At 38.5% G+C, this 13,276-nt stretch overlaps 1 protein-coding gene across 1 annotated transcript; it reads right to left on the bottom strand.

Moving 5' to 3' along the window:
• Positions 1-8,987: 8,987 nt before the first annotated feature.
• LOC104416098 (early nodulin-75-like) lies at positions 8,988-9,380 on the bottom strand. Its single transcript, XM_039299543.1, has one exon. The coding sequence runs from the start codon at positions 9,378-9,380 to the stop codon at positions 8,988-8,990; it is 393 nt and encodes a 130-aa protein (XP_039155477.1).
• Positions 9,381-13,276: the final 3,896 nt, after the last annotated feature.

Here is a 13,276-nt window from a genome sequence, read left to right as displayed (position 1 = left end):
CTAGATCTGGTCGAGTGATAGTCAAGTATTGAAGACCACCTACCAAGCTTCTGTATTCAATAGGATCTAGCAGAGGAACTTCAGCATTGGCCATAGCAATTGACCGTAGTGGCAAAGGTGTAGAAATTGGTTTGCAATCTGTCATATGTGCCCGTTTGAGTAGGTCGACTGCATATTTTGTTTGACATAAGAACAAGGTCTGTAAAGTACGTTTAACTTCAATACCTAAGAAGTAGTGAAAATATCCAAGGTCTTTCATATGAAAATGAAGACTAAGATTCTGGATTAATGCAGTTAAGAGCTGAGGAGAGCTTCCTGTTAGAATGATATCATCAACATAAAGAAGCAATAACACTGTATCCGACTCAATATGGAGCACAAACAAAGATGGATCGGCTGTACTACAGAAAAAACCAATTTCAAGAAGGAAGTTGCTAAATTTGTCAAACCAAGCTCTTGGTGCTTGTCGAAGTCCATATAACGACTTGTGAAGAAGGCAGACATGGCTTGATTTTTGAGGATGAATGAAGCCAGGTGGCTGTTCCATATAAACAGTTTCATTTAAGTCTCCATGAAGAAAGGCATTCTTCACATCAAGTTGATGTATTGTCCATTGTCTTGTGAGAGCTACAGAGAGTACTATGCGAACTGTAGCATGTTTCACAACAGGACTGAATGTCTCAGTAAAGTCAAGTCCTGCTTCCTGATGGAATCCTTTGGCTACCAAACGAGCCTTGAGTCTTTCTAGACTACCATCTGGTGCGAGCTTGGTCTTAAAGACCCACTTACAGCCTACAACATTCATCTGGTCTGTTCTTGGAACCAATGTCCAGGTATGATTATCATACAGAGCATTCATCTCTTCTTGCATTGCATTGTGCCAACCCTTATAAGCTAATGCTAACTTGATGGATCTTGGTTCCATAGGAACTCGATACTCAGCCAAGCAAGCATATTTTGGATTTGGCTTAATAATACCTGATTTGAGTCGGGTCTGCATAGGATGATTACCAAAATTTCTCTGAGAAGAAGATAGATCAAGAGTATGTTGTTCTATGTCAGGACTATTATTGATAGGCAGAGTACTTGAGAAAGATGAAGAACTCTGACCAGATCGAGTTTCTGTGATAGCATCATTCTGCCTTGGTGTTAATGGAGTATCTTGAAGCTGCATTGATGCTGATGAAGTATGTTGGTGCATCTGTTCATTGTCATAACTATCCATATTAGGATGATACTGACTTCTTCTTACTGACTGATGGGAAATACTTTTGCTTGTTGTGTCAGTGCTTGAGGATTCGAGCAATTTTACTCCTTCAATCCACTGTCTATACAAAGGAGTATATTGACCATACTCATTGATCACAGTTTTTGTGAAGGGAAACAATGTTTCATCGAAGATCACATGTCTACTGATATATATACGATTATCAGTAGGCACAAGACATCTATAGCCTTTATGCAAATCACTATATCCCAGAAAAACACAGGTAAGGGATCTAGGATCGAACTTATGTTTTGAATATGATCTTAAGCATGGATAACAGGCACAACCAAACACCCTCAAATGATCATATTGTGGTTGAGTGTTATGAATCTTACTATAGGGTGTATCCATTTTTAGTTTTGGTGTTGGAAGTCTGTTTACAATGTAATTTGCTGTAACAAAAGCATCCACCCAAAACTTCAGTGGGACCTTGGAGTGATATATCATAGCCAATCCTAATTCAACAATATTTCTATGTTTCCTTTCTAAGACTCCATTCTGTTCGGGAGTGTGAGGACAAGATAGATGTTGTTTTATTCCACAGCTTTGCAGATGTTTTTGAAATCTCCTACTTACAAACTCTCCTCCTCCATCACTTTGGAAAATTTTGATCTTGTGATTGTATTGTCTTTCAACTAACGTCCCTGAATCGAACAAAGATATCAAAGAACTCAGATTTCAACTTCATTGGATATAACCAACTATATCGTGAGAAACTGTCAACAAAAATCACATAGTATCTAAACTTTTGAAATGAATCAACTGGTGAAGGCCCCCAAATATCACAGTGGATCTTTTCTAATGACGAAGTTGATATAGAGTTTGACAAAGGAAATGATAGAGCTGTACTTTTTGCTATTTGACAGCTGCTGCAGATTTTTGAAGAAACTGAATTAACATGAATCAGTTTCTGATGATGTAGGTGATCCACTATTTGTGTATTGGCATGAGCCAGTCTTTGGTGCCATATTTCTGCATTGACTGTTCTTTGTCTTTGAGTGAAAATGGCTGCTGCAGTCCATGTATCGACTTGATAAAGGCCCTTAGTCTTCCTTCCGAGCTGAATTGTCACCTTGGTATTGTTGTCCTTTACATAAACACCAAGTTTATCAAAGATAAATGTGCAAGGATAGTCATCAGTGAGTTTAGACACAGAAAGAAGATTCTTCTTTATTTCTGGTACTATAAGAACATCATTAAGAGGTAATGTATTTACTTATGTTTTTAGGTAAGTGTTACCAATATGTGTAACAGGTAAACAAGATCCATTTCCAACCATCACTGTATCGAGACCTTGATATTTAGAAAGAGTTTGAAGAATACCAGGATTCGCACTGATGTGAGCAGTAGCTCCTGTATCAGGGTACCATTCACTTCCTTTTGGATCTTCGATATGAATTGCTGTCGAGCTGGGAATATCCTCTACTTGATAGGAATTGTCAAAGCGATACCAACAGCGGAGAGCATCATGCCCAGGTCGTTTACATATTTGACATTCCAATCTAGCAACCCCTGTGTCTTTCTCATCCTGCAAACTTTTCCTTGAGTTTAACAGAAGAGGGGGATAAGATTTGTTGTTTTGATACCTTTGAGAGTATGTGGCATAAGGTCGAAATCCCTGAGTAGCTGTAGAGAAGACATTCCTTTGTCTTAGATATTGATCTCCTTGCCCTTGAATTGCTGCATCTTCTCTGTAATTCTGATTTCTTTCAACATAACCAAAACCTCGTCCTCTATTACTAATAGCTCCGCCTCGACCAAAGCTACGGCCACCCCTATAACTTCCTCTCTGAGCTAGAAAACCAGAAGTTTGTGAAAGGTATTCTCCATCAGCATTCTCTTTAGGGTACATTTGAGACTTTCTTTGCCCGAGATAGGCCAAACTGGGATTGAACTGACTTCTGGAATAAGTCTTCATCCTTGATTCAAATCTCTCCAAATTGAGCTATAACTTCATCATAATCGAGTTGAGGCTTCAAACAATATATGGTGGTTCGAAGATTCTCATATTCTGACCCAATCCTTCCAAGTATACCAAAGATTTTGGTTATTTCATCCACTAGTTTACCAATAGCATTCAACTGATCACATATAGATTTGTATTCTCTGAGATAAGTAGAGAGGGTTTGATCAAGTTTTTGGCAGGACTGTAATTTTCCTCTAAGTTCGAACTCCTTTGCTATTGATTTTTGTGTAAATCGTTTTAGAAGAGACTGCCATACCTCAAAGGATGTCTCTAAACCAATGATTAGACTCAAAATGTTCTCAGAACAGCCCCACTAATCCATGATGATATCAACTGATCTGCTCTTGTCCAATCAGCGTAATCAGGATTAACAAGTTCTGAGTCACATCCTTCATCATCATTTTGCAACATTCGTGGAGGAGAAATAACATCACCATTAACAAAACCAAAGAGGTCTTGACTCTTCAGAAACCTTTGGATTTGAGCTTGCCACAACAGAAAATTATCTTCGGCGAGCTTGATTGTGACAAAATTCTAAATGTTTACGTGGATTGGAAAAGGATATTTTGGTGTTTTTATTGCCATTGCCACAAACTTCCAGTTCAAAACAAGCTATCAGACAATCAACCTACTGCTCTGATACCATGAGAAAGATGAAGAACTCAAACAAGATCAAGCGGTCGACTCTGAAGAACATTTGTATTCCAGTATGGTGATTATATCATTGTAACTCTGTACAATTGAAACAGAAAAGAATACAATTCCTCTGTTCTATCTTCTAAGAACAATCTTACTTGATTTGCTTCAGCACTTTGATCTTCAGCTGTCAACTATTCTTCGAATCTTCTTCTTCAATACAGAGATTGCTCAGCATTTGTTGATGATCCAAATTCTCTTTTCTCTATGCTTTTCTCTTCTCTTTTCCCCTCTATCTGTTTTTCTATATCTTCTTATGTAAAGCAAGAAGAGTATTTATATCTAAGAATTTAACAAAACTCGGTTACAAGGGAAAACCGAATACAGCAACTACTTAATAGAAAAGCCTAATTGACTACGCTTATGACTTAGTGATCCAAGTCATTTATTATTTGAGCATCTCATTCATTGATGTCGATCTAGGCTGGTCTTCCTTATAAGATCTTTGCCGTTGATTAAATCTTATGACTTGGCGATCCAAGTCATTTGCTGTATCGCCAAGTCCTCTGCTTTTGATGTATTGCCAAGTCCTCTGTTTCTGTTTTTCCAACACGTGCTGTTTCCATTCTTCTACAGCATATTTTGTTCCTTTATACTTAACAGTCTCGAGGATTGAGATGAGGCATGGCGAGGCTGCTGGGCTTGTGAGGAGTGAGGAGACAGGTTCAGCAGTTATTAATTACGGCTAAGCAAGTGATGAGTGCAGGAGCTCGCAGCAGCACTGCGCGTCCCAGGGAAGCTGGGAGCGTTGGGCAATTGGTGGGCATTGATGGCGAAGTGGGAGGAGGCTTCATCGGCCACGAAGCTAGGTGGGTGAGTCAATGGCAATAGCAGTTGGACGTCAAGGCAGTGGATGGCGGGAACTCAGCAAGGGGGTGGCGACAGTGTGCGATGCGCGACGGCAAGGCAATGGCAGTCACAAAGAAGAACCAGCCTCTCTCTATTTCCCTCATCTTTTCTTACCATCCTCTTCCTCTGTGGGGGAACGTCCACATAGATTCCATGGGATTTTTTCTCGAAGCTTATGTCTTTCCTTCTGTCATGTCAATTTCAGTTGCCCCAATGTTTTGGGCGCAGTTGAAAACGCGAGCCTGAATCACGCTTTGCGTATGAAAAAATTAGGACGAGTCACATGACGAGTTGGTTGATGGAAATTAGTGATCTTGTCTAAGATGACACTCCATACAGACATATTATCTACTAAAAGCAATGAGAATGAAAAAATTATGCAATGCCAATTATTTCATTTAGAGATCGGGACCAACTCCTAATTTTTCCTATGCAATAAGTGACTAATTTTGGTTGTCAAAATTGAGATATTAATAGGTAAAAATTGACCAGAAGGATAATATTAGATTTTTGTGCAAACACTTAGGACTAAATTAACAAAATTGAAAAGTTTAAAATTGAATTAATATCCATACAATAAGTATAAGACTGATTGGGATAATTTTACCCCTTTACTTTGGCTTGTGGCATGTGAGAGCCCATTAGATGGGATGAACCTCCAATTTTGCTTTGACCTCAATTACCTGCTTTGGGGCTCTCTCTTCATCACAAGATTGATCATATGGTGCACCCTTTCTTCTTTTCTTCGGGGTGGGCATGGATCCGATGCTGTCATCCTGGATCTAACTTCTTCTTGGATTCCTTAATGATTAGTGATGGCTCCTCGCGATTTTAGATCCATCGTGTTGTCAGGCGTGATCCTTACTCTTTTGTAGAATCTTGTTCATAAAGTATTATGCGGAGATGCCATGCTAGGCAAAAAACTATGCACTGAAAATGCACCTAAAGCAAGCTCAACAAAATTTGCATGTCATGCCAGTAGTCTCGTTGCAGTTGTGTAATTGTATGATGATCCTGAAAGCCGATTGTACAAATACAATATCACATTGCTTTTATAGATTTTGATGAGGGCCTTGCACGAGCATCCTAGAGAACTTGGTGAGTGAAACTTGCTCCATTACCGAGCTCTCATTTGCTTGCCTCAGAGCCATTCACCATCACCATTCGCTATAACTGTTAGAGCCTGGCCACAAGGATGATGCTCCTCCATCGAAACAAAAGCTCACAAAATTACGCAAAAAAACGATTTGGACAACATCTATCAGAACCTTGTACAACTAGCAAAGTAAGTTTGTTGATTCTACCCGAGGTAAGGGGTAGCAACTTTAGCTTTTTATCTATGGAAGGCTTTAGGCGTGCAGATATACTTTTCGCTTTTGAAGAGTGAAGATTCTTGCGATTCTAACGCAAATTAGGCATCAAGCAGAGTTAGGACGCTCTGGGAGAATCAATACTTCATCTGTGGGAAGATCCTTGCATGCTGTTGAATCATTTATGTCGCTATGTGAATGAGTTTTTTCCTATATAAGAGTGTTGTTTGGTTATTGTAAATGGCAAGAGGATAAAATTTTGCTGATCTTTTTATCCTTCAATAGGTGTGGGCGGGACAAATGATTTGTCATCAAGAGAAATTACATGAACATTTGGTATTTTATTGACTTTAAACCTTAACAAAAGAATAAATTAAAGAAAACGTTTTCAATTATCCTTCATCATCTCCCAATTTCGATTTTCTCTCTATGTACAGTTTAAAAGTTAGAAGATGGGTAAAGAGAAAGTATATCAAGATTTTATCACTTATTACGTTCAAACTTAGAAAAGGAAGAACTAGAGAAAGCATGTTAAATTATACTCTTCCCTAACATGACTTATTTCAATGTAGTTTCTTTAATACATCATGAACAGCAAAAATTTTGAGCCAAACACAGAATTCTGCAAAATAATCCAATGCTCTGCAATTCTTATTTGCAACTGTAGTTGTCCAATCGAATTAGGATAGTCTTCATGAGAGATCAATTTAATTGAAGAAATTAGTCGATTAGATGACCGAAATTAGATTAGCCTTCTATATGTCGAATTTAAAATGGATTTGATATATATTTAAATAAAAAAATAACCTTCTCATGGCTCGAACTTATCACTAGAAGGTTGGAATATATTAAGGCGCATCTTTTCTGGGCTTACATATTAGAGAAGCATTTCATCAACATAAGAATATGAACTCACGGACCCAAAACACGTACACTTTACAAATTACAATAGCTAAAACATGATGAGACTGAGATAGCTAGTATAAGCACCTAGAGGGGGGTGAATAGGTGCACAAACAATTTCTCGAGATACGAAAGCGATTCTAGGCAAACGATAGAAAAGAAAATACGATCAAAGTAAAGTAAAGGTTAGGGAAGAGAAAATTGAACACAAGATTTATAGTGGTTCGGCTTATTCCAAGCGTACGTCCACTCTTCCGCACTGACAGCCCACCGGCTGGATTTCACTATGAACAAAAGAGAAGTTACAGCACAGATTTTCCTTGATTCCACAGTGTAGATGTTCTACCACACTTCCTCAAGGTTTCTCACTAATATAGACTCTCTTTTGTTTACAAGATTTTGCTCAACAAATGAATTGACTAAGAACAAGGAGCTTCAGATTTTGGAATTCTTCTATCGTGCACACACTCGAACAACTGGAACGTCTTCCTTATATACTCCTTCATGCCATCATACCCGTTGGCACTTACCAAAGGAATTTCTCCAATCTACCCGTTGGACGGAATCAATTAGGAAAATCATTCGAGCTATTAAAGGAACATGTCGATAACCCATCAATCATGTTCATCCATACAATCAGGATCTCGGTTTCCATAAGTAGAACCTTCCAAGTATACTTTGCCAATCATCGGATCCTTAATCTTCGAATCAATTATGATCAAATAAATGATTCCGTTATGTTATATCCAGCCAAGAGGTATTCTCCAGTCGATAAGGCCACATGCTTAATGAAACATCCAGTTCTGGATAGCCTTTCTTCAACGGATTAGAAACTGTCAATGAGGATAGACTTTGAGTCTTGAGTCTGGCTGTCCGGAGGTCTTTAGACTTTAAATAGCAGAGTCTGCAAGCCTTCAGACTAGACTGATGGAAACGTTTTGTCAACTTCAAAACACTTCAAGAGGATTTCTCCAACAGAGACGGCTAAAATACATGCCTGAATTTAACTGACTATGAGATATCTCAAAATTACAGCTAGGACTATGATATAGGAATTGAAATATAATTGAAAGATAAGAAGATTTGTTTGTTTTATATGTGGGCAAGGGGAGGCTTATAGTAGACAAACACTGGTATTTACAGTACTCGCAACATAACTATCCGTAATCAGATCTCCAGCGGATCTGGCTATGTTTTCACATCTCCGAAATTTCCAGCTCCATATACCACGATTTTCCATCCATGGGTAGTTTTTCTTTATAATCGCATCATGATCTTCCACTTCTACTTGTCGAACGGTTAAATTTCGAGTGATTAATCATTTGACTGTTTATCTACACCTTTCAATCACCATCTTCCTCAGCCAATTTTGCTAATCGGCAACCAACCACTATCTATGTCAATAACTGATCATGGTCATTGATAAGCATAGCCATCGACAGGAGTTCTTGCGATCGGTATAGCCATTGATAAAGGCTTACGTGTCGGTGTCCCACCAATGGTCACACCTTGTACAGGTTACACGTTTATTTGAATCAGTATTACGCCGTGGACTTAGCTAAGTTTTTGGTGTAAACTGAAAGAGAAAAGTGAGGAGAGTATATATTTGAATAGAGTGCTTTTAGACATTTTTGGCCAACCGTGCCGTGAGCATTTAATCACATGAGGATGAGATGAAAGTTATTATCAACGACTGGCGTGTGCCCATGTCAATGCTATGAAACACCTACAATTATGCGAGAGAAGAAGTTAATAACATAAAGAGCGAACCACTTATATTTAAGTTTACAACACTCAGAAGATGGATACACACATGTCTCATGCACATTAACTTGCCCGAGATCTAGTAGGCCAGACTGCATGACTGTGAATTACATGACGAGACGTTATTGATAGCATGAAATTGCAGTAGTCATGACCAACTGATTGAATACAAGCTCTTATTCTAGTACACCACGTTCTGCATATGCCATGAGACGAACTTGGCTACTTATGATTAGTTCGAAGGTGGTGGCCGCGGCCTACGGCTATAACCACCGGGTGGCTTGTGGGCGTCCTCAACACCTGCTGGAGGCTTGTGCTTTGGTGGTGGCTTTATTGGTGGAGGCTTCTTCTTGGGAGGCTTGCCACCGTCCAAGGTGGTCAGGGTTTCCTCATCAAGGGTGGCAGTTTCTTCCATTGGAGGTTTCTCTTTTGGTGGTGGTTTCTTCTTGCCACCATCAAAGGTGGTAAGGGTTTGGTCAAGGGTGGTGCTTTCCTCTGTCGGAGGTGGCTTATGTGGTGGCGGCTTATGCGGCGGTGGCTTATGCGGAGGGCCATGGTCGGCGAGAGCGGCAGTGGTGAGCACCACTAGAAGCAGGAAAAACACTAGGATGTTTTTCGGAGACATGTTTTCTGCGGTTCTTGCATGGTGAGAAGGAGTAGGCACGTTAATTTATTGTAGGATTAGACCTATCTCACTTAGACACGTGCCATTCAATTATTTTTGAAATGTTTCATTTGCGTTGCAATGTTCTACGTCTTCTGTATCTTTCACTTTGCTTCTTTCCACTTCTTGATGGAATGGCAAATGATAGTTTTGTAGACCCCGTGATGAATGGGCCCATTGGCCCCGAGTTATTCCTCAAATTTCCTTTCGAGAATTTTAGCTAGTTGTTATTTAATAAAGATTCATAGGCAAATATCGAAATTGATTGAGGTAGTGTCACATGGAATTTCCATATTCCTTCGTGTTTGAGGATTCCAGAAGGCAAGGTTGATGAAGAGCATGACAAACGCGAGGTTGAGGGAGAAAGCCTATCCTTTATGGATCTTATGTTTAAATAATGTAATCGATCAGTCATACCGACCAATCATCTCGAGGAAATTTGCATTTCACCTTTTGAAAACTCCTAACTACGGTCGACTTGTTTCTCTCAGAGCCATTCTAAAATCATGTATCTGATGCAATAAACATTTTCTGAAGATTGAGACTCGAGTTATGCAAATAAGTTTTGAAAATGAAATTATTGGGTTCCACCGGGATATGTGACTCCAAAAATTCTATTAATTTTTTTTTTTTAATAATTGAGTCCTGTCTATTTAGACTTGTTTTAAATTAAAAGGAAACTGCCCTTTATTTTTTCGCGAAGGTTTAATATATTATTTGAGCTTCGAAATAAGGTAAGAAGATATGTGCAAAGATAAAATTGAAAAAAGGGAAAAAGTAAAAATGGTCGTAATATATTGCAGTGTAAATCGCCATCACAAAGGACAAAATAGGGGACTTATGGGTTCCACCTCTAATTCAGTCATTCTCCAAAAGCAAATTGACTAAGAACATGGCCGTGTTTAAGGCTAGGAACATCGCGACCCTCTCAATCTCTCTCACGGTGAGTCCTAGCCTTTCTCTCTCTCACTTGCGAAATAGCCATCTTATTCAATTAAATAACAATTTTGCCAGGGCGAAGGAAAAGCAGGTGAATTAGCCATTTTCATACCAATTTAGAGGTTCGGGAAATTGTCCAAAAACTCCTAAATTTATTGGTTCTAAATTTTTTTACGATCTGCTAGTTTAATTCTTCTGACCAAGTTTGGTCGACAATCGTAGATATAAAAGCTAGCCATCCCACATGGCATGATCGTAGAGTGGTTAGCGATGACATGAACAATTTTTTAAATTTTTTTAAATTTTACTTTCTTTTCTTATCTTTCTCTTTTTTTTTTCTCCTTTCTCCCTTCGTTGGTCACTAGCTTCTAGCAAGGGTCGACCTTGCTAACCTCATGCAAGCTCAAGCCTTAGTCGCAGTTAACAAGGTTGAACCTCATCAGCCCTTGCTTATGGCTGGTCACCAACCATTACCAAGGCTTGGTGAATGGCAAAGGGAGAAGGAAAAACAAAGAAGTAAAGAATAGAAAAAGAATTTTTTAAAAAATATATATAAAAATTAAAAGACAATGCAAATTGTTAGTGCTTATCGGCCAAAATTAACCAACATGATCATAAATTGTCAAAATGTTTAGAATAAAATTGGCTATGTGTAGGAGTGAATTGGTATTTATATAATAAATTTATGACTATTTTTGTAATTTCCCCCTAACAAGCATGTGCAAGAAAATCTTTACACTTTTGTATAAGAAAAACTCCCTTGAAATCAGTGACATTTTTTAAATGATCCGCCATCTCATTGACGGCAAAAATGTACGTCGGACGACAATCTTTTTGTTTCATAAATTTTGGGGATCCCCCTGGGACGGAGGGCCACAAGTGTCAGGCGCGTCTCCACTCCCTCCGGCGGAATACATCGTGACAATTCTATGCAATCTTTTTGTCCAGTTAGCTGCTTAGATGAGTGTATACATATACATCGTGAAGATATCAACCCTTTCACCTTTATTGCAAAAGATTAAGTAGCATCTATTGCAGGTGAACATGCAATAAGTAAAATAATTCTATTGCTTTTGGGAGCCGAAAAGTCTTTTCTTTCTCCCCGTCTCTTTTTTATATATCATCTTCTTCAACCTTCAGCAATGAGAGAGGGTTTGGGCTAGTCTCACCCTCCCCTTCCTCTTTTATTGATTTTGTTTGCTTTTTATTGTTCTTTTCTTCCCTTTTCTTCTCTCACATTTTAGATTTGGGAGCTATTTTCTCCCAATCTAGTTTTCAATTTGAGAGCTTGAACACTCTTGATCGAGTTCTAGGTTCTATTCTCTCTCAATTTAGGTCTAGAAGTTTACTAAATATACTTTTGGGGATTCAATACCCATCTACCTTGTTTGTGTATAGATTCTTTGTCTCTAGCTTCAATGATGATTGCAGAAGCTTTTGTGTCTCATTGAATCACAAAGTTTTGTTCCTCCGCCTGTTAGATATTGTTTGTTCAACCTATCTTGATTGTTTCCGTATGGTGTTGGTGTAATGGAAATCAAACCTAGGTGCGCACTACAATTGGCAACGTCATAGTTTTGGAGAAGAAATTCTAGCATGTGCTCATTACTGACAAAAACATGGGATCTAGTGATTAGCCATCGATTGTTTTGCTTGATAGAACCACTCGTTCTTATCTTTACCGGAGCTCTGTTAATTCTCATTGGTTTTTGAATTTGGCTTTGCCTTTAGTATTCTTGCTCTGTTTTGATTTGCTTTATTATGAAGACTATGTATTTCTTATGTATCTTTTTGAGTAATGAATATAATTTTCTTTTGGGAAAAACAAATGTGATGAGTCACGTCTTATGTTCACACAACATTTCAGAGGATCGCTCAATACTTCGGCTTTTTTTATTCTATAAGCAACGTAAACCCTTGATAATGGTTAATTATTGGTTAATAAAGCTAGCTAGATAACATTAATATCAGGTCGCAATCACTTGTCGCAGTGGATTGATTTTTACCTAGACTTGACACTCGGGGAGTGGGGCAGGATTTAGAAGGATAAGAACCAAACGACAATCTCAATAGTTAATGACGATTCTGAGAATCACTGATTTTCCAGCAACCATGACTCTTTTTCTCCAAAGCTCATCATGTAAAGCATATGATATTTGTCCAAATGCATCGATCTGTCGAATATTCGATAAGACAATGCTGTGATATTTACATTATTTTCTTACTTTGTCTATTGCGAACATATTTTATCCGACTAGAACCGTCCATGGATGACCACGGAAAAAGATTGGATATGCAATATCTATTATAGTGTTTTTGAGCCATCCATGTCACTTGAAAATGTGAGAAAATTGAAACAACAACAGATAGTTATAAGAAATTAAATACAATTGGTGTATTCTTCACTACGTTATTATCGAAATATACAAAAATTCTTTAAATCTATTTTCTGCATTATTCTCAACTTGGTATAAGAGCTACACGATCCTAATGTGCACACGTTGCACTTCTGAGTGCACGACGGCACACTTGATCTTGCCTCTTATGATTTTTTTTCTCAGTAAGTCGTAATATCTTCCAATCAACATCGATTTCGGCATTGTTCTTATCGTCCAATGGTGACATCAGCTCCTAAGTCAGCCTATTTTGTTGTCACATAGCCTGCACAACATCCATAGCAGGCTGTTCCGACAACAGCCTCCTCTTGCCTCGACGGCGGCCTCCTGTTTCGACGATAATCTCTGACTATGTAGCTTGCACAACAACTACAACAACCCATAACAGCCACGTGAGCAGCTGTGTCAACGATAGGTGGTTATCTCTTCAACAAACCGAACTGTTTCGGCAATCGACTAAGCATTTTTCGGATTTTTTTTTTTAATCTAAACTCAAGTTGACTTCTATACACATTTGAGTTC

Source organism: Eucalyptus grandis, chromosome 8, assembly GCF_016545825.1.
Source record: "Eucalyptus grandis isolate ANBG69807.140 chromosome 8, ASM1654582v1, whole genome shotgun sequence".
In the NCBI taxonomy this organism is placed as follows: domain Eukaryota; kingdom Viridiplantae; phylum Streptophyta; class Magnoliopsida; order Myrtales; family Myrtaceae; genus Eucalyptus; species Eucalyptus grandis.
The sequence above is the reverse complement of the archived record's forward strand: the minus strand, read 5'-3'. Positions and strand labels throughout refer to the sequence as shown.

Excerpts from the sequence above, each read along its gene's own strand:
- LOC104416098 (XM_039299543.1), bottom strand. The coding sequence starts at position 9,380 with ATGTCTCCGAAAAACATCCTAGTGTTTTTCCTGCTTCTAGTGGTGCTC.